The sequence below is a fragment of the Cupressus sempervirens genome, chromosome 3 (assembly GCF_028749045.1).
Source record: "Cupressus sempervirens isolate cs-2001-9-10 chromosome 3, ASM2874904v1, whole genome shotgun sequence".
Classification (NCBI taxonomy): Eukaryota; Viridiplantae; Streptophyta; class Pinopsida; order Cupressales; family Cupressaceae; genus Cupressus; species Cupressus sempervirens.
The window spans coordinates 290,801,755-290,824,098 of record NC_143120.1 but is presented as its reverse complement, the minus strand read 5'-3'; the positions used below and the strand labels follow the sequence as shown (position 1 = coordinate 290,824,098).

Sequence of the window (22,344 nt, the reverse complement as noted above, 5' to 3'; positions counted from 1 at the left end):
AGGTCAGTTTTGACAACTACCCAGATCTTGCATTTCAGTTTTGAGAACTACCCAAATCTTGCATGTCATAATTTATGATTGCATGTTGCTTCTAATCAGATGCATGTCAAAATTTATGGTTGCATGCTACTTCTAATCATTTTCATGTTAGTTCTTGGTGAATTTGGTGGTTGTAGAAGTTTGCATTTCAGTTTTGACAAGTACCCAGATCTTGCATGTCAGTTTTGACAACTACCCAAATCTTGCATGTCATAATTTGGTGGTTGCATGTTGCTTCTAATCAGTTGCATGTCCAAATCTATGGTTTCATGCTACTTCTAATCATTTTCATGTTAGTTCTTGGTGAATTTGGTGGTTGTAGAAGTTTGCATGTCAGTTTTGACAACTACCCAGATCTTGCATGTCAGTTTTGACAACTACCCAGATCTTGCATGTCATAATTTGGTGGTTGCATGTTGCTTCTAATCAGTTGCATGTCCAAATCTATGGTTGCATGCTACTTCTAATAATTTGCATGTTAGTTCTTGGTGCTTGAAGAAGTTATATCCTATTGGGGTTACACTCTACTTTATCCAGAATGGACAGGTATAGTACAGAGTCTCAGAGGGAACGATCTTGGACAATTGATAGCCAGAGTCAAAATAGTAGAAAGGATGGTTATTTAGACATTCGAGATAAACTTATGAAAATAAGCCATGACATGTCTAAACAGTTGGTTGAGCACCACCGTATAAATGACATGTTATCTGACCCAGCTAAGGTGGATAAGTTGACTGGATTTCTATTTGGCAGATTTTCTCACAGGACAGATGACACAATTCCCAAGAACTTGCATGAGGAGTTTGAGAAACTAGTTGATAGCCAGGTAGAGGTCTCAGATTCTACTCTGCCACAGGAGGTGGTGGGAAAGGATATCACACATATTGATAGTAACAGTCAACTTGATACTCAAATTGAGACAATTGTTTACAGGTCGTCAAAGGGTGATGCCACAGGTATTCAAGATGGTATAGTTACAACAGGCAGTGACTACAGTGTAGTGGGTTCAGATGATGATTATGAGGATGTTGTTGTGCAGGATGGTGAGATACCTGGTAGAGATGAGCAGACATTGAGCATTCATGACTTTGCTGAGAAAGAGTACCAGGCACAGTTAGATGCTTCATCACATGAGGTTGAGGCTGGTAGTACTTCACATGATTTGTCCAGCCAGCTGAAGGTGAACCAAGATAGTATTGTGACTTCATTATCTTATCATGACAGGTATGTGGAGTTAGTTGGTGTTGGTCATATTACTCAGGTGAGGAGTTTTCTTGAGTTACCAGTTGATTCTAGTTTACGGATATGGACTCGAGATTGTTATATTGGCATTTGGGATTCAGTTGACTGGAGATCTTTAACACTTTTTGGTAGCAGTGTTTGTTTGGGTGCTATCATGGATTTGATTAGCAGATTACACGGTGTTGTCTTTTCTTGTGCCAGTATCTTGTTTGATGTTGGTATTAGTTTTTATACACCAATGTTGGGCTTTGTTCATATATCCAGTCGACCATACTTGCTGGAATGTGTTGATGATATTTCATATTTGGCAGTGTGTATAGATGAGTCCCAGGATCATATTGGCATTGATGACATCCAGGAGGATGCAGTGGGCAGTTTTGAAGACTTAGTTTCCTTGGGTACAGAGGAGTTGGACAACAATGCTAATGTTTTTGATACTCCATATGTTGATATGAGCTTTAGATTTGATTCACAGGATATGGATGGTTATACTCTAGAGACTAGTAACTTTGAGGACACTCCTTCAGACAGTGCATCAGAGGAGGTTTGTAGGAGACAGTCACGCCAGTGCCATCATGTGTCTAATCAGTTGAGAGTTAGTGACCAAGACATTGCTATCACTTGCCAACATTTCCATGCTGCTTGTTAGTTGTTAGCAGTTTATGGATGGGGTTCTTCTACTAGTGATGAGCAGGGAGGAAGTTATATTTCCTTGACAGAGATCCACTCTTTATGGGAGGCTATTCAGATTTTGAGACAAAATTATATGCAGTTGGTAGCCAACAGAGATTATCTTATGGAGTGGGGCAGTACAGCATATGATGCATTGTTGGCCAAGGAAGATGAGGTGAGTGAGCTTACTGAGCAGCTTGAGGTGACTTCTGAGATTCTTGAGAGTACATAGTTGGCTCTCAAGGAGTCACAGTTTCATTTGGCTAAGGTGACCATGGAGTTAGAGCGACTACAGTCTTTACCTAATTCTATACAGTCACAAGCTGTGGTGTTTGGTGATCCGAGGATGTCCATGGCCGAGATTGTTAGAGACAGTGGAGATGGGGATGCATCCATCCTTGATACTAACATTGGCATATCAGGTTCATTCCCACTAGAGTCAGGTTCAATTGAGTTGGGTGCTGTAGCAGATTTTTGTGGTGTGCTTGACATGGTGGTGACCTCTAGTACTAATGGCACGAAGACTAGAGATGTTGTATCAAAGACCATGTGTGACATTGGTGAGCTGATAGTTGGCATGGTTCCTACTAGTAATACTACTCCCTTCTCAATGTCTTCAGAGGTAGTAGTCAGTTTCAACTTGGTTAATGATCGATTGCAGTTAGTTACATCTGGATTGCAGTCTGAGCCACTGACTGAGATTGGTGCATTCTATCGGCATTACACTGTGAGGTATGCTCATCTATCTACCTTTGATGACCATGTTGATGAGATGATGATACAGAGATGTACTTTGGTTCCTAGTGCTTATCATCAGTTATGGGATAGTTTGATGCCTCGGGATGAGAGTTGTGATGGGCATGACATGGTGATAGGTCCTGCAATTGACAGGTTGATAATACATGACTTAGAGCAGGAGTTTTGGAGTGATGCTTTAGCAGGTGTTGTTATTGATTCTATTCCTTTGGCTATGACATCTCTTGACTTAGCCGGTGATCAGTCACAGTGGGTTGTATCACTTCTTCATGGTGAGCTGTTGACTGAGGTTAGTTTTTTTTATCAACATTATATTGCAGGGTATGTACATCAGTTAGCATTTGATCCTTGTGCTGAGGAGTTGATGGCAGACAAATTTGGTTTGGATTCCATTTCTTACTCTTTATCTTGTAATGTCTTTTCACCATCAGCAGTGTATGGGAGTTATGGTTATGAGATAGTGGCCGATGATTTGCAGAGTTGTGTTGACTGCAGGAGTTGTACAGTGTGTGGATTCTCCATACTTGGTACAGTTTCATTCGAGAGGGTTCACCATTGTTGCAGAGTTGGATTGTACATTCCATATAGGCCAGTGGGATGCGTTGATGGTATTTACTGTGTTGGTAGTTTGATTTGTCCACTTTACTTGGGTTCTGATGTTCTAAGAGTTTGTGCCTCATGGGTTTTTGATTGTGGTAGTGGTGATTTCGGAGTTTGGTTGAGCTATAATTGTCAATTTGATTATGGATTCCTCTTGGTCATATTGCAGAGGATATTGCAGGAGCCTGTGTTAATTGGTATTAGTATAGTTCATGACTACATTTGGGATCCAGGTGGATTGATTGGTTTATTGTTCAACCATTGCTTGAGGACAAGCAATGATTGGGGGGGGAGGACTTCTCATGTTCCCTTTTCAAATAATTAAAAAAGAAAATCTTTGCTAAGGCAGGCAGGCCCAAGAAAGTGAAGTTTCGAAAAAAGGGGGTTAATCTTTGGAAACCGTTGGACTAATAAATGAAAATTATTATTAAAATAAGTTTCATTAACCTCTCTTGGACATGAGTTACAATTATGCCCTCTTTTAAGGGGTTTGGAGGCATTTTGGGCTCATTCCAGAACTTGATTTTTGCTCATTCTTTGTTATTCTTCAGAGGCTGCCAAACCTGTGGAGAAGGAGACCCAAGAACGGGAGTTTGCAAGTTTCCAAGGAGACCGAAGAACGGGAGTTTGCAGGTTTTCAGGAAGGCTAAGGACGGGAGTTTGAAGCCATTCCATGTGCATGCTCATACAGAGTTTGCCTTTGTGCTGAACAGTGTAGATTTGTGGGTTTTTGGGTGTGGTTTTTTGCATGAGTTTGGTGTTTTCAGTTGAACATTTCATATCAGTTTTGGTTGCTATTGTATTTCAGACTTTAAGTTGTTAAAATAGAGCTGAATATATGTATTGGGACATGATTAAACTTCTGAGATAGTTTATTAGTGTTTTGGTGGTGTTTCCGGGCATTACACATTACTCTTAGAGTACTTGGTGAATATCATTGATATTTTAGGAGGCCAATATTCTTGATATCAAATGTGGTATCTAAAATGTTTTGAATAAGTGGTGAATATCGTTGATAGTCTGGGAGGCTAATACTCTTGATATCAAAAACATTTTTGAGTAAGTGGTGAATATCATTAATATTCTAGGAGGTCAATACTCTTGATATCAAACCTTATTTGAGTACTTGGTGAATATCGGATGTTGATATTTTGGGAGGCCAATACTCTTGATATCAAATGTGATATCAAACCTTGTTTTTGAGTACTTGATGAATATTGGATATCAATATTCTGAGAGATCAAGACTCTTGATATAAAATGTGATATCATACCCTAGTTTGAGAAATTGATGAATATCATATGTTGATATTCTGGAGATCAATACTCTTGATATTGTATGCTATATATTAAATGGTGGAAAACTTTTGAGATATCCTTAATATTACCAATGGTGTAATATTTGCATTGTGTTTATCCTCCCTTGCTAAGAGGGAGTGTTAATGTTTGGTAGCTTCTATTGGATAGCTTTATGGTTATTCATATAAAATTATATATGAGATATAATAGTACGTGAGACATAAGCTTATATATATATATATATATATATATATATATATATATATATATATATATATATATATATATATATATATGTATATATATATATATATATATATATATATATATATGTATGTATGTATATATATATATATATATATATATATATATATATATATATATATATATGTATGTATATATATATATATATGTATGTATGTATATATATATATGTATGTATATATATATATATATATATATATATATACATATATATATATATATATATATATATAATATTAAGTTTGCATTATTAATAATATATTTATTGAATAGACATGTCTATTCATTGACCTATGCCTAATATAAATGAGAGGATGTTGCATATGGAAAACATATACCTGATTACAAAGCAATGCCATTACATTTGTAGCTGATCCGAGAAACATCAACATTAATTAAATTAATAAATATATTATTAAAAACACTTCAAAAATTAATTAAAGAGAGAAAGCTAATTATTTAAATTAACTTATTTTGTAATTAAATATTTAAAAGAATTGTGCATGAAAAGGTAAAAGATAATAAAGTAATAAAAAGTAATTGATCAGTGAGTTCTCTCTCATGATTGCACAATCAGAACTCCAATTTAGGGGAGAACTCTTTATTAGATATCTAGAGCTCATTTTGCAATTACATAGGTTTTGGGGAGCAAAATTTGGATTTGGATAAAAAGAATTGTTCAAAGTTTTGAAGGGTTTGAATTTGCATGCATTCACAGATTGTCTCAGCTTTTAGTTGTAGTTTTGAGGTTTTGTGAGCAAAAATTTATAATTGGATCAAAAGAATTGTTGAAAGTTTTAGAGGGTTTGCATTTGCATACATTCACATATTGTCTTAGATTTTAGTTGTAGTTTTGAGGTAGGGTTTGAAAACCCATTGTAGAATTTTATTGAAAGATCTGTCTACTTTGTGTCTTCCTAAGTGTTTGCATATTGCTTATTAATTTACTATATTTATTGTTGAATAAAGAATTCTGTTGTAGATTTAAAAAAATGAAAACTTATTAATCAAGAAAACTTGACTGAAGAAAATTATAGAAAAATTGTAGAAAGTTATTGTGACTGTATTCTTATAAACCTCTTTCTAATATAACAAAATTTTGATTATTGAAAATTGGAAGAAAACAATAAATTGAACAGTTAGGATTTCAACTTTAAATTTGTCATTAGAACTATGTAATTATCATGAATTTTTTAAATATAGATGAATTTTTTTTTACATTTAAAATAATTTTATTTTAATATTTATTTGGAAATCAAAAGATTAATTGTGAGGAAAGCATGTTGTAACTAAACGTATACATACATGTGAAAACAAATATGCTAAAAATAGAAAACTAAGTATAGTATGATTACATGCATGTGAATATAAATATGTTAAAAATAAAAAGCTAACTATAGTATGGTTACATGCATGTGAAAACAAATATGCTAAAAATAGAAAATTAAGTACGGTACATGGTTACATCCATGTGAATATAAATAAGTTAAAAATAAAAAATTAAGTATAATATGGTTGCATGTGAAAACAAATAAGCTAAAATTAGAAAACTAAGTATAATATAGTTATAAGTATGTGAAAACAAATATGCTAAAAATAGAAAACTAAGTATAGTAATATTACATGCATGTGATAACAAATATGCTAAAAATAGAAAACTAAGTATAGTAATATTACATGCATGTGATAACAAATATGCTAAAAATAGAAAACTAAGTATAGTATACTTGCATGATTTAAGAGATCAAAGACATGTGAAAATGCTAATTGAATGTTTATTTTTATATTATAAAAATATAGTTTAATTTTTGATTTATTTATTTAATAATAATAATTTGTTAATTTTTAAATGAAATAAATATTATCCATTTAGTTATAAAGTGAATATTAGTATTAGTGATTATTTAAGTTTAATTAAACTCTTAGTTGCATATAAATGATTTTACGATTATTAATGCAAGAGAGAAGTTAATAAATAAATATTTAGGATTTTATTATGTTTTAAGAGAAGTTGTGGTAGAGTTCACTTTGTAATCATTTAGTTAATAACTATTTGACTTTATGAGAGAAATAATAAATAATTAAATTAAATTTATAATTTTATCTCTAGTTGCATTATGAATTAAAGGAAAAGTAAATATTAATATTGAACTTAAATAGAAGTCAAACTAATATTTTTAAAATGAAATTGATATTAGTATTTAATATAATAATATACATTTATGTTATTAATTAAATTATTTATTATTTAAGATTATTTAAATTAATAACATGATAATATTGCATGATATTTTATATACATAAAAAGATTGAATATTTAAACTTATTGTTTTAAATAAGTATATTAGCATAACAATTTATATTAACATGTATATCCTTATGACCCAAACTAAACAAGAGAAATTGGTGGAATTAAATCACGTGGCTGAAAACTATGTGTTTTCTAATATTCTATTTATAGTCTTGTGATGTTTATTTTCTTAATAGTTTTTCTTTGTGGGTTGTTTAGTTGGCCAAGTCAGGATGTGTACTAGAGGCATTTTTGAGATTTCTTTTATGGTTATTTGACTAGATGTCATGATGTGCTTTATGATTTGAATTAAGATTTATGTTTTATGAGTTTTATACTATTGAACATTTATGAGAATTTGGGTTTTGAGAACCAATGTTATTTTTTGGGTTGCCTGTTAAGGAAACAAATTTGATCAGTATTACTCTTGTGGTATGGTACACTATTGTGATTTTTGGGAAGGCAATCTAGGTGCATGCCTATGAGAGTGACTTGCAATGGGGCTGGGGCCCAAAGTGACCGCTACGGTAACTTATTATACGTTGTGTAACAAGTGATAACATAGTAATTAAAATATCTTGCCTAGTCCTTTCTTTAAGATACATTAAAATGATAAGTTAGAGATTTTTTCTCGTTCATGCTTTGAGTGCTTGTATAGACGAAGGATGAGATGGAGATGATACCTTGAGAGGTATGACTAGTTTCTTTATCTTCACGAGAGGGTATCTTGGTTTCACATAGAGTCACTAGGGGGTCGGGGTCTTGAGAGACTGCTAGAGTAACCTTAGAGTTGGCTCATGTGATGACACTCCATTGTATGTAGCCGGAGTCTTCTTCATGATTTTGTTTATATTTGTCTCTATTGGTGTACTGGTTTGATATTACTTTTGATGGTGCATTTATTGCGAGTTGTTACTCATTGATTGGATGTCATTTATTGTTGACAATTGACTTTTATTAATGAATGATCAATTATTCATTGGTGGTATTTTTATTGTTGGAGTTAGTGATTGGTAGTTTACTTTTATTTATGACAGTTATTATTTGTTGGTCATTGTGCTTGTAACACTTGATATTGATTTATAGGTGCTTATATATTTTTGGTCTTGGTATTTGAATGTTGACTTGGTATGAGATGTTAGTATTAGAATGAGTGTCCTTTCAAAATTGATTATCTCTTTTTCTTGAGTAGTTTGTGTTACCCTTGAGGTCATTTTGGCTATCAAGATTTATTGCCTAGGATTATTTTATGATTTGATTATCTGTGTGCGGATCATACATTATCTCTCCTACTCGGGGAGAGTGGGAACCTAATTAGGTGACCACACAATCAAGAGGTAGTGGTATTCTTATCATTTGGGTCCCCCTCAGATTGACAATTGTTGGATGCTCCTTGATACAGTGGTACTATTATCATTCTTCCTCTTCTCTTGAAAACTTCTATTCATTTGATATATCCATGCATCATGTGTTTCGAGATCCTATGGGATATTATATTGTATATTAATATACTTGTATCTATTTTCACATACCTTGTAACGTGTAGCAGATATTATTCATTAGACGTGCTTTCATATTATTAGTTGTACATATATATTTTCTTATATGATTATGTATGTGTTTATTCATTTTATGATTATGGACATTGTAATTGAGACTTAAACTTATTAATAAAACTTTCTAAAACTTTCTTAAATGTGACTCAACGTGAAGGAACCCTTGAGAAATTGAAATTGTATTGTAATTGATTACATGTTCTTGATGTGTATGTATATATTGCTTCCACATATTGTTACTTTGATGTTGTTTAAACTTTTAAAAAAAATAGTTCAATAAACTTTGTAACATGTTAGGTTTATTTCTTTTGGGTTCCCAAGTGAGGTGTTATAGTTCGTATCATTTTTACTACAAGCACACCCATTATCCATATTAAAAAATGACCTTTGCCTCACGTTTCAATTAGTTTATTGTCCTTGCAAATTGAAGCATCACAATAAAGTAAGAATAATGCCCTATATATTACATTTTTCTTACAAATATGGAAAGTTTATGATACAAAATAAATTCTAGCCTGACATTAAGGCTTCTAATTCTAAAGAAAAAACTATAACATCCTTCAACAAGTAGCCTAACTCCTAGAACCAAATTAAAAGATTGTATAACACACGCAATCAAATCCAAATTCTCACCCCAAAATAGAAGAGGAAAATGCAAAACTATATGTTTGACAGGCTGAGCACAAGACATATAATGCTTGAGTTTTAGAAGATCCAAGATTCAAAGTGCGAACACATAAATGAGGTCGACTCTCTAACTGACCCCACACACACTATAGATCACGTGATTCAAAGACTAGATATTGTGTACAACTAATGACTCAAAGGGGAATTGAACCCTCCAACACATAATAATTGAAGACACAAGAAATTGCATTTCACACTGAAAGCAATAATAAGAGAAGCATTGCACTGGAATGTTTACCTATACTTTGCCTTGAAAAGGAAAACGAAGAAGTGCAAGTTTGGAATTTGGTGGAAACTAAAATTGTATTCTAGATTAGACTATTGAGAGGAAAATTAAAAAAAATGAAACAATTTCCCTAAATTTAGAATTAACATTGAACAAAAAATAACTCAAAACTGAATGAAACCCTGAAAATTGAGGAACCCATAGAGACAACATACCTATTCATAATTTTTCCATTCTTATTAACGTTCCTTGTAGGCTTGTAGATCAAGTGAGAGTTCTTCTTGATATTCACATTGAGTTTTCTCATCAAACACCAAAATACACTCTTTTTGCAATTCCCTTGAAATAATACCAAAATACCTGATAATTATAGATAACAATGTTTTTGAATTGGATTACATATGATGCCAAAACATGAAGGAACCAACCTTTCGCCCTACAAAAGTTTCTAGGGTCATGAAGTGTATAAACTCTAGGGGCAAAATGGTTTCATACCCTTGCTTGTCATGAAGAACTTATTGTTTAACTACATCTTGAAAATTTGATGCAGCTTCGAGCACTTCTTGTTGAGTTAATATTGACGAGACAATCACAAAAATAGCTTGAAATCTATCCTCATCTCATGTAAATTCTCAATCATCGACCATTGTATGAAGATAAAATACTCATTTTATGTGTAGGGGATTTAGTGACCACCCCAGCTTTGGCATGCCCACACCAACTACTCTGTTGATACTATCGAAAACATCCCCTTCACCCATGGCTTCCCATTGCATTACCATCAATTTCACATTTAAAAGACAAAAGCAGAAGATGGGGAGGGAAGGAGGCCAAAATATATTGAATGTCAAAGGTAGTGACAGAAAGTGGTGGAAGTTGACTGCTTAATCACTTGGCCTCTTATAAGTAGGTCTGTGACGTACATATTTCGGATAAATTACTGACAACAAAGTTCTCGTTTAGAACAACAATGGGATGAAATTCCAGCAAGGTCTCGTTGAAAGCCTATTAACTAATAAAAGTTACATTTAAGAATAGATATTTAAATAAAAGGTTATGTCAATGGGCCCTTGGTCTATTGGTGAAGTTGAATGGCTCACAAAGAGCTCACCAGAGATTAAGTCTTGCTGAGTGCAAGGCTTAAAGACATCATAAGGGATGAGGCCAAGATCGTGCCCTGAGCGAATTTGACAGCGTGGATGCTCTTTAGTCCTTGGCTCTTAGCCGAAGAGATTTCAGACATGCGTGGGCCTCTATTGAGTAGCTAAAACTTGTTTGTGGATGACCTCCATAAAATAAAATAAAAAAAAAAAATTACAAACATCTGACCTCTCTATGATGTCATCTTAAAGACGAACAACATGCATAGCTTATTTGAAGGTGACAAGATAAAACAGCTATTTCCTTTTTGGTTAAGACCCATATAAAAAGATGAGAAATTAAAAAGAGTTTGAAAATTTCCTAATGCCCTTGTTCTTTGTCCACTCGATTGTGTGCACATCATTAAAAAAACATTCATTCATTCATTCAAACTTATCCTTTTTCCTTTGCTTGGCATTCAAGCCATCTTTTGACCAAAATGTGTAGGCGTTTTCCACGCCGACTCGGGGGACACTAATTTCGGCTTTTTACGTTTAATGTTAACAAAGAGCAGAGCGATATTCGAGTCCGAGGTTGTTGCCATGGATTCCGCGATGATAATGTCTATTTCTCTTGTGTCGAAGCAGTAGCAAATTTCTCTGTAAGTAGAAGTCCATTCGTCTGACTCTTTCATTAACGTTTTCATTAAAGGAAACAATTAAAATAGAGAACTGTTAGGCAGCAGTATCAATTCATTTCAATGGCGTCTGTGAGGGTTCACCATGCTTCCTCTCGGTCCCGATATGTTTTTAGTTGTGTGGAAGGCGACTCGAATCCTGCTCGATCTGAAGCGTATTTATCGCACCACAGGAACCCCAAAATCGTTAACAAGGCTGAATCCCAAAAAACCCTAGCCAAGGTTCGGAGGCATGAGATATCTAGGGTAAAGGGCTGGGAAGATCGGGCTAACTGTGGAAGCGGTACATCCAGTCGGAGTATTTCGAGGAGCAGCGCTTCAGAGAGAGAGCCTGGGGAGATTTCGTGTGTAGAACAGGGCGAAGAATTGATGTATTTTCACGGCAAGGTCAAAAGGTCGTATGTTAGGAGAGAATATTCACGGGATGCTGAAATTGAGGCAAGTAAGAGAAAATATTCATTGGGAAATGGATGGGGTGCGGGACAGAGGGCTCCAATGTCGAACGATGATGAGTTAGAGCCCGGGCAGATCCAGGAGAGCCCAGAAGAGGCCCATTGGTTGCCGAATAATTCGGCATCGTGGTGGGCTGATGCAAATGACGAGTCACAGAGTCCAAACCCTAAGAGGGTGAAACTTTCTTCGAACCCTGGTAAAAGAGCTGCTTCAAGCCCTAGTCTGAAGCCTATTTCAGATCATAGTGTAATGGTTTCTTCAGAAATTAGTGGGGAAATTTCTTCAGACAATATTTCAAACATTTCTTTTGAGTCTAGCGTAAAGTTTTCTGCCAATAATGTTGAAAATTCTGTTTCAAGCCCCAGGCTATGTCCTCTTTCAAATCTTAGTGCAAATTCATCTTATGACACCAGTGTGAGGAATTATTTTGATTCTGATGCTAGGATTTTGTCTTGTCTAAACCAATATTCAATCGCTATGGAAGGAGAGTCATTGATTGTCAAAAGCCCTGAATTAGATATGGAAGAGGTGCCATTAGTAAACATAGCAGCATCTCGATGGGTTGATGATGTGTATTTTGATAGTCCGAATTTGAAAAGAAGTAGAGTGTCTCCAGATGTTGGTTATTCTGACGAGAGACGACAACAAAAAAATAAGTTTTTTGTAAACAGTAGTTCAGGAGAAACCCTGTCTCCTGAAAAACGTGACCTGGAAAGACAGAGAGCTGCTGTTTCAGGGGTGAGTTCTTTATGTTCTGATAGTGATGGCAATCGCCATGGCTGTGAAACTTTGTGGAATGGTGAAATTGGAGATGATGAGCACAATCTGAAAATTGTGGATACTGATGATAGACACGACCTTAAAGTTGGGGCTTCTGATGAGAATAATGATCAAATGGATATGGATGGAGATGATTATCAAGCTTGTTTAGATCCAAATGAGGAGTTGCCTTTGGATTGTGATTCTCTAGTAATGTCTCCCCTGGCAGTGGCTGTAAGAAGAATTGACATGATGCAAGGTTGCAGGAGTGTTGACGAGTTTGAAAGATTGAATAAAATTAATGAGGGTACTTATGGTATTGTGTATAAGGCAAGGAACAAGAAGACCGGAGAAATTGTTGCATTAAAGAAGGTCAAAATGGAAAGAGAGAGGGAAGGCTTTCCTATGACTGCATTAAGAGAAATTAACGTGTTATTGTCTTTGAGTCATCCTTCTGTTGTTAATGTGAAGGAAGTAGTTGTAAATGACAAGGTAGACAATGTCTTTATGGTGATGGAGTATATGGAACATGATCTTAAGGATTTTATAGGCATGATGAAACATCCTTTCAGCACTAGTGAAGTTAAGTGCCTTATGCTGCAGCTTCTCCAGGGTGTCAATTTTCTCCATGACAATTGGGTTTTGCACAGGTACTTTAGTTTTTTTTCGGTTTTTTGTATATTAGACTCAATTTTAGATTTTTTTGTATATTTGATTCAATTGTAGATTTTTTTTGTATACTTGGCTCTATTTTTATTTGGTATTTAGCATGGAACATTCTTTTTCCTAGTTTTTCTTTGTTTGTGTTACATAGCTATAAATAGTGTCTAAGTTTTAACCACTATGTAGACATTATTGTTATGCTCTTTTGATCCCGAATTCTGTTCAAGAGTTTATTTTTGTTTTTTGACCCAAAGAACACTATTATTATGTTCTCTTGATCCTGAACTCTATTTAAGAATTCATTTTTGTTCTTCAACCCAAAGAAAATTGTAGTTTTAGAACTTGAAAGCATGGTAGATCAGCTATCACATGTTGTTTCACTTTTGGAGTCCCTTTGGACATTCTGCTGTGATTTATATCAATTAGTGCTGATATTTTATCTTCAGACTATTTCTTCATGACATTATGTACATGAAGTTAAAGTTGAATATTACTCTATATTGTCTGCCACCAGCTAGATATGAGATATGATTTTTATAATCCATCTTATTTCTTTGACTTGGATAGGGATCTGAAGACTTCTAATCTCTTAATAAATAACAAGGGAGAGTTAAAGATCTGTGACTTCGGTTTGGCTCGTCAGTATGGCAGTCCTTTGAAAACTTACACTAATTTGGTGGTTACCTTATGGTACAGGTATGGTGACTTTGACATTTTTAATTCTATTAGTAACTGATTTTGATCATGTGTCATGCCTGGTTCACTGTAATAAACTTTCAACACAATTTTAATGTTTTTAAATTAAGAATGTTTACATACTACATGCTGCTTATAATTTCTTTGTAGACTTTATTTATATATTAATTTGTTTATCCCAAACAAAAGAGTTCTGTTCATTTACGATTTCAATCTGTGCAGAGCACCAGAACTTCTCTTGGGAGCCAAGAAGTACTCAACAGCTGTTGACATGTGGTCTGTGGGCTGTATAATGGCAGAGCTTTTATCAAAAGAGCCTCTTTTTAGTGGAAAGAGTGAAATAGATCAATTAGATAAGGTACACAGCCTCAAACCCCTTAAATTTTGTATACAAGATTCATTTCAGTTTAGAAAATCATTCCTGAGAATGCTAACAATTTTGTACTTTATGGTTATTGCAGATATTTAAGATCTTGGGGACGCCAAATCAGAAGATATGGCCTGAATTTGTTAATTTGCCAGGAGCAAAATGCAGATTTGTTAAACAACCGTAAGAATCAATTTGTTATGCTGGCTTATTTAAAGCACATATGGTTTCTGCCACAGAAGTTAACATACATAAGCTGTCATTTGATTGCCTTCTTTTTTTTGTATTATATTAATGACAAATTGAAATTTGATTTTTTTGATACAGATATAAACTTCGAGAAAAGTTTCCAGCAGCTTCATTTACAAGCAAGACAACTTTATCTGAGAGTGGATTTGATCTTCTTAATCGCCTTCTTACATATGATCCCGACAAGGTGACAATGGAACACTGTTGTAATTTTTAAATATTTCAAGATGTGTACTTATACATATCTATGTTCATTATTAAGTTATTAGTTAGTATCCTTCTCTGATCGTTGTGTTGGGGTTGTGTTTCCAGCGGATAACTGCTGAAGAAGCCTTAAACCATGATTGGTTTAAAGAGGTGCCTGTAGCAAAGTCAAAAGAGTTCATGCCAACATATCCCACAAGAAGTGATCATGACAGGTTGGTGTCAACTTGTATGAATGTTTTTATTTTATTTTTGGTGTTTGTGGAAGTTGACTTTTTTAGTTTGAATACTTGATCATTGTTTATAGCCGATTTCCCTAAATGATGTCAACATTATTATTCATTTCTTTTACTGTTCTTTCTACAGACAATCAAGGAGGTTGCAGAAGAGCCCAGACCCTTTAGCCCAACTTAAAAGGGAGACACAACAAGGTGAACTAGCTATTGGTGGCTTGTTTGGCTGATTTTGTTGCCAATGAGTGTTTTAAGAGAAACCATGACATAACAGGGTGGTTTTTTTTTTGATGTATTCATAGAAAGTGTTTCTGATGAATCTTCGAGACTGCATTTCAAGATCAGTACTATTATTGGAAGGACTGTCTTGAAGTGCTCAGATATTTCATGTACTGTGCAAGAAGATCTATCACAAGTCCCTGCTGAAGTTGACAACCAGGTGAATTATGCACCAGACATGTTTATGGTTAAGATTAGATGGAATCATTAAGTTACTGAAATGTAGCTTAAGTGCTTCTGTTTGATGCTTAACATATTCATAGCACTTGTAAATATCAAATTGTATTTGAATGAGATAAAGAGATTCATTTACCCACAATCATGAATCTGATTGAAAGTGATATGGAAATATTTTTTGGGTGTAATGTTTCTTTGTATATTCGATATTTCATGTCGTATATTTAATCTTAGAGAGTTTTTGGTGCAAGAGAACGTCTGGTGAAAGTGGAGATCATGCTATTTGCTTTTTAGATTTACAACTGAAGGTTGGAGGCAAATATCCACATCAAGGTAATTTCTGTTATTTAAACTTTTTTTGTCATCAGTGATACCAGTTCTTGATGGGAATCATTGCTGGCAGACCTGAACTATTGTAGAATACTTGCTATAATGCTATATGAAGCTGTAGCTTAGGGTGATTTTTTATTGTTTTTGTATTGTCTTTATATCTATGGAAAATTCAAAATACTAATAACCCATGATTCTGATAATGAATGTACTTGTGACATGCTTTAAACTTTTAATAATCATCCAGGTAACTATGCATTTACTAAATTTTTTTCAATTTGTTATTATTAGTTAAGACTAGCAGGTGTGAAATTCCTGTTAGATTTACATGTGGGCCTTGCAAATATGGGAGAGACGGAGCATGCTTAGAGCTGTAACTTTGAGCAATGTTGCTATGTAGTAGCATGAAGGGGTGTTTGGTATTGTTTTTACATCATCTTTATTACTTCGGAAAATGGACCATGATTCTGACATGAGCCAAAACTATGTCATGCGTATAACATTTAATATAATCTTAAGAACTGTTCATTAATCATTTTTGAGTTTGTTATTTTACCATTTTAGTTTGCTAGTTGTTTAATTGGAAGTTTGATTTACATGTAGCCATGCCAATATGGAAGAAACAATTAGATTTTGCTGTAGAATTTTGGTTACTGTGCAGCTTAATACATGTTTGTGACAATGATATTAGCTAATTATACACGAGGTTTTAACACATTTCAAAGCATTTCAAGAATAACACAGTATTTAAAAGAGAGTGGGTCATTTATGGAAAATAGCATGCTTTAAAAGTCCATAATGTGTATGCAATGTGCATCATATTTGGCTAATTTTGCCAGGATTTATATGATAGTTTTTAAGAGTTGTTTTTGTGATGAGTAACCTCCAAAGCTGAAGGCATCTCATTATCATGGCTGAATGGCTGAACTCAAAATTGTAATAAGTATTTATTTATTTTGTAGTTGGATATGCTTTTTTTATGGTAAGGGAAAAATTTGTGGAAGTTTGTTGCCTAGTTTAATAATTAGATTAAGATATTGCCAATTGATGATGGTAAATTGGTATTTTAGTATTGGTAAACTGCCCTTGGTTTTGCAATTTTTATAAGAAAATAATATCTACTAAGCATTTGTGCGAACAAATTATTTTTCTGGTTAGCTTTGAAGGGTTTCAGGTCTCTTCAAAATCTGTTTTAGCATTAATCAAAAACAAATTATTTGGCCAGAGCAATTTTGAGCTTTGATAAGCTATTGAATGTTAAGTGCAATATCTGCTTGACCTGTTAAATGAACAGCCTGAAGCTAGGATATTGCCTTTTAAGTCTGGAAGAAATTTCTACGAACTTCATCTCTGTAAGCATAGATGATGACGATGATTTGATATGACTAAATAAGCCTACCTATGCTGGATTTGGAGCATCTGCAATGCATCTAGTTTACTTCCCATTTTGAGAGAAGGCTACATTGATCATCAGAAATATCACTTTTTGTGCCTCGTGTAACTCATTTTTTGTGCTTCATATAACTCACTTTTTGTGCCTCCTGTACTTGATATACTTGATATTGGTGGCAAGGCATCTGATTACGAAATTTCACTCTTGTTTCTTAGCTGTTAGTTTCCTGTACATTGATATGCTAATCTTTACAATGTTGTTTAACAATTTTGTTATGTAATAAGTAGATTTGTTTGTACTGCTATGCTTCATATAGTTGTTGCTCTTTTATAGTTTTCATTTTGAGATAATGTTTTGCATCTTGATATACGTATGTAGCATCACATGCAACCGTTCTTAGAATTGGAAAGCCTTTAATGTTTTGGACACTCAGCAAATTTGTCAAGTGTCAAATATGGCTTGCCACATTCATGACATTTTTCTTGATATGATAACATGCAGTATTTAGTTGCAGCTGGTATAAGTGGGACATGGACTGGACCTCACCCTTGTTTATGATTTCTAGCTGTGGAGTTGCATGTGAGGTAAAATCTAATAAGTTTTATTGCTTTCTTGGTATATTGTGCAACTGGCTTTGAATTGGTTCTAATTTAGATACTTAGTTTACTATTTAATAGATCATTTTTGGTTTAATGGATCATTTTTAGTTCTATTTAATAGATCATTTTTGGTTTAATGGATCATTTTTAGTTTAATAGATCTTTTTTGAATGCTTATATCCAATGTTGTTATCTTTGTAATATGTTTAACAAAGCTGAGTTAAAAGGATAGGGAAACAAGTATTATTGGATGTTCATTGCAGTTGTCTACCGATTAATGAGGATTTGTCTCCCTACTTGCCGTTATCCATATGGCTTAGACAGACAGATATTGGGGTCTAGATTATTATAGAGTGCCATGGTGATGCTGTTTTCTTAGCCAATCATTTTAATGTAAATTTAATGGGGATGTCATGATTTGACTCATGAGTATCAACATTTATATCAAGATTTAGTATAATGCATTTGCATATTCGTTGTGATGTTTGTAAGCTTTTGAAAGCGAGCAGTAATCAAAATGTAAAAGTTTGGCAAGCAGTAATCAAAGGTAAAAGTTTGGCAAGTTTGTATGCGAGTATGTTGCGACCAAATATAAAAGCTGAATGGATTTGCTGATTTACTTGTGATGTTATTTTTCCTTAACTAGAGCACTGTCTAAGGTTCTTAATAGATGTAAATGTATTGCAGTTATAATTTGATTTTTACATCATCTGTTTCCTCGTAATGATTGATAATGCTAGCAAAAAAATGTAGTAGATGATTTGATGACTTTCAAGAGGCTAAGGCACAGTGATAACTGCTCTTTTAATTCTTAAGGAACAGTTACTTGTTAATCACACAGATAATTGTTTAGTTTTGTCAAAGATGCATGGCAACAGATATGGAAACAAACACAGATGCCATTGGTTATGGATATGGGCCAATTTTAAAGATCCACAACATGGATATTGGCTAGATACAACATTAATAAAAAAATACATACCCATCTTTAACACAATTTAAAAATTATTAGTTCATGTTAAAGGCAGATATTATTATATTAATTTATTTCATATGAAAACTTTACTTTTTAGAATTACCACATATTAACTAGATTTTTTAACATATTAGAAGATGTTATTTCAAAAGACAAGTTTATCTCATTCATAAATAACAACTATCATTTTACGATAGGATTATTTAGAATTTTTTATTATATATTTTTAAATTTTTTGATGTGTATTTTTACAATATTACAGTTGAATATGAGTAAACTAATATAATATGGATATTGTCATTTTTACACAATAGTATTTGGTAGGATGCTATTGCATCCATTCATTTCATTTTTTCATTTAAATTGACCAATCAGATTATGGAAACTATAAAGGTTAAATAAATTTTTAATTTTTTTTCGAGATTTTATAATTTACATTTTACATTTTACATTATGGTGTATGTTAATTTTGGTATTTTTACACTACGTGGTATTTGGTAGGATGCTATTGCATCCATTCAATTCATTTTTTCATTTAGATTGACCAATCACATTATGGAAAGTAAAAAGGTTAATAAATTTGAATTTTTTTTATCAAGATTTTTGAATTTACATTTTACAATTTACATTATGGTGTATGTTAATTTTGGTAGGGATATAAATAATTGTTTCTCAACAAAAAGTACAAAAAATGTCATGTATAATAATGAACATGACTTAATGATTAAGATAGGCACAAGTTGACTCTTTGTAACCCTTTATACACCTAAGGGCATAGCATGCCCCCTCTCGTGAGATGCAAGCACTCTTTATACCAAAGAATACCTCCCTTTAAACAACACTTATCTGAACTGTTAGGGTCACTTTTAGTTGTTGTATGAGATTACTTTTTGCAACATCATTTTGCCACTTTGCTTTGGCTTCTAACACCCAATTTGATTGTAATATTGAAAGGGCAAACAATAAGGCTTCATCTTTTTCATCCTTCTTGGAAAGTGCATCAACCACAATATTTTCTTTCCCTTTCTAGTATTCAATTTCAAAGTCATATCCCAACATCTTAGTGACCATTTGTGTTGCTCTTTGTTCCAAAAAATATTTTAGGCTATCATGATCTGTCTTAACCTTGAAGTGTCTACCCATTAGATAAGGCCTCCATTGTTTAACTATGCGAAGGATTACTAACATTTCCTTCTCATAAATAGGTTTGAGTTGATTTTTACCCTTTAATTGATGACTCTCAAAGAAATCGGTGGACCTTGCATGAGAATCGCTCCTATCCCATTTTCAGAAGCATCACATTCCACAATGAATTCCTTGGTGAAGTTTGAAGTGGCAAGCATTGGAGTTGTACACATAGCCTTCTTCTCAAAATCTACATTAGCAAATTCATTCCAATGAAAATAATCCTTCTTCAATAGAGTGGTGAGGGGTGTTGCTAAACGACCATAATTCTTCACAAATCTTCTATAGTATCTTGTCAATCCCAAAGAAACCCTCAGCTTCTAAATAGTTCTTGGAATAGGCCATTCCATGATAGCTTTAATTTTGTTAGGGTCCACCTTTACTCCATGTGAAACTATGTGTGCCAAATACTTCACCTCCTTAAGACCAAAAGCACACTTGGATCCCTTAGCAAAGAGTTGATGATCTTTGAGCAATTGTAATGCTTGATCTACATGCTATAAATGTTCTTCCCAAGTTTTGCTATAAATTAATATATCATCAAAAAACACTAACACAAACTTTCGCAAGAACTTCTTAAAAATGAAATTCATCAAACCTTAGAATTTAGATGGTGCATTGGTAAGACCAAATGACATCACCAAAAATTCATAATGACCCTCATGAATTCAAAATGCTCTTACAAATATCTTCCTCCTTAAATTGAATTTGGTGATAACTTGATCTAAGATATAACTTGGTAAAATACATAGCTCCATTTAATTTATCTAGCAAATAATCAATGATTGGAATAGGAAACTTATCTTTAATGTTGTACTTGTCGAGCACTATATAATTTGGACACATGTGCCAAGTTTCATCCTTCTTATGCACCATCACCATAGGTGAGGAGTAAGCACTTTGGCTATGCCTGATAATTCATGCCTCTAGCATTTCGTCAACATTTTTTCTATCTCATTTTTTTGTATGCGTGGGTACCTATAAGGCTTGATGTTTGGCGACTAGTTCCTTGGAACTATTTGTATGGCGTGGTCATGATCCCTCTTAGGAGGAAGTCCTTTAGGCATATTTCCAAGAATCACCGAGTGACACTCAATTATTGCTTGTAAATTTGGATGAGTAAGAGCATTAGATTGAGAGACTTCTAATGAACATAGTTGGGCTACAAATCCATCCCCTTCCTTCTTAAGAAACTTTTGCATTTGATGAGAGCTTACCATTTATGGGGATTTTTCCTTCAACTCTCTTAGCTCTACTACCTTTCCTTTTGATTGAAATCTCATGAATAGTTCTTGGAAGTTCATCTCAATTGTTCCAGGTAGCCACGTCTCTTCTGGCAAAATTTGATTACCAAGCTTCAGGATAAGGTAAATCATTAGACTCATAGATGGCTTTCTACTGCTGCCCGGGTTACTCTTCTTCAAGCTGTTATCCAAGCTCTTCCTACTTATAGAAGCATGGTTCACGCTGCACCTATTTACTTTCTCAAGGAGTTTGATGCTCTTTCTCGACAATTCCTTTGGAGTGGTAATTTGCGTAGTACTAAATGGAGCTTGGTTAATTGGGCAACTGTTTGTAGGCCTAAAAAGGAGGGTTGTCTTGGTCTTCGATCTGCTCTATTGAGTAGTCAAGCTTTGGCTGCTAAACTTTATTGGCGATGGTGCTATGGACAACATCAACTTTGGGCTTGTATTATCACTCATAAATATTTTTATGGTGTTGATCCTTGCTCTGTTTCTGCACTTCCTCTTGAAGGTCGTGGCTCAATGGTTTGGCATACTTTGAAGACAGGTGCGATGTTGGTGAAGAGGGGTCTGTTCTGGATATGTAAAGGAGGTTCTCAGGCTTTGTTTTGGTCTGATGCTTGGGATGGATTCCCTTCCATTTTATCCATATACCCTCATCTTCAGCCTCTTTGTGACTCTTTTCTTGCTGCTGGATGGGATAAAGTGGCTCATTACAAGACTCCTTATCAATTGGGACCTGTTGTTGGTTAAATTTTTCTTTTCAGTTCATAAGGGTGAACATGCTTTCTTCGCAAGAGCTTGAGGATGTTAGTTGGCAGTTGGCCACTGTTGTTAAGCAGATTCTTTTCTTCTCTTCCTCTTTTCATTTCATTAGGTTCATGTATATTCCTCGTGAATGGAATAGAACTGCTGATTGTTTAGCCAAATGGGGTTCTAGTCATGATCCGGGTTGGAATATTAGGGATAGGAGGCAACTGTCCTTTGAGATGGTGCAAGAATTTGATGATCTTGTTGCTCAGGATCGAGCTCCTTGTTGAGCTCTCCTTGTTGTATTCCTTTTTGTCTTAATAAAATTTTACCCCTCTTTTTGTCATTGTACTCCCAAAACAATATCTACCACACCCATG

General features: G+C 34.0%; 1 protein-coding gene across 3 annotated transcripts; it reads left to right on the top strand.

The window, feature by feature from the left end:
* Positions 1 to 11,202: 11,202 nt before the first annotated feature.
* Positions 11,203 to 18,291, top strand: LOC149566105 (cyclin-dependent kinase G-2-like). Of its 3 annotated transcripts, XM_089819534.1 has the most exons (11): positions 11,224 to 13,269; positions 13,850 to 13,978; positions 14,201 to 14,336; positions 14,440 to 14,528; positions 14,673 to 14,781; positions 14,907 to 15,013; positions 15,165 to 15,229; positions 15,334 to 15,470; positions 15,739 to 15,820; positions 17,712 to 17,794; positions 18,073 to 18,291. In XM_089819534.1, exons 1-11 carry the CDS (start codon positions 11,471 to 11,473, stop codon positions 18,085 to 18,087), a joined length of 2,751 nt encoding a protein of 916 aa, XP_089675660.1. In that variant the 5' UTR covers positions 11,224 to 11,470; the 3' UTR covers positions 18,088 to 18,291. The 3 variants fall into 3 exon arrangements, with proteins under 3 accessions (XP_089675661.1, XP_089675660.1, XP_089675659.1); XM_089819535.1 differs by lacking the exons at positions 17,712 to 17,794; positions 18,073 to 18,291 and adding an exon at positions 16,109 to 16,354 and having other exon boundaries at positions 11,203 to 13,269; XM_089819533.1 differs by lacking the exon at positions 18,073 to 18,291 and having other exon boundaries at positions 17,712 to 17,910.
* The last annotated feature ends 4,053 nt before the right edge of the window (positions 18,292 to 22,344 follow it).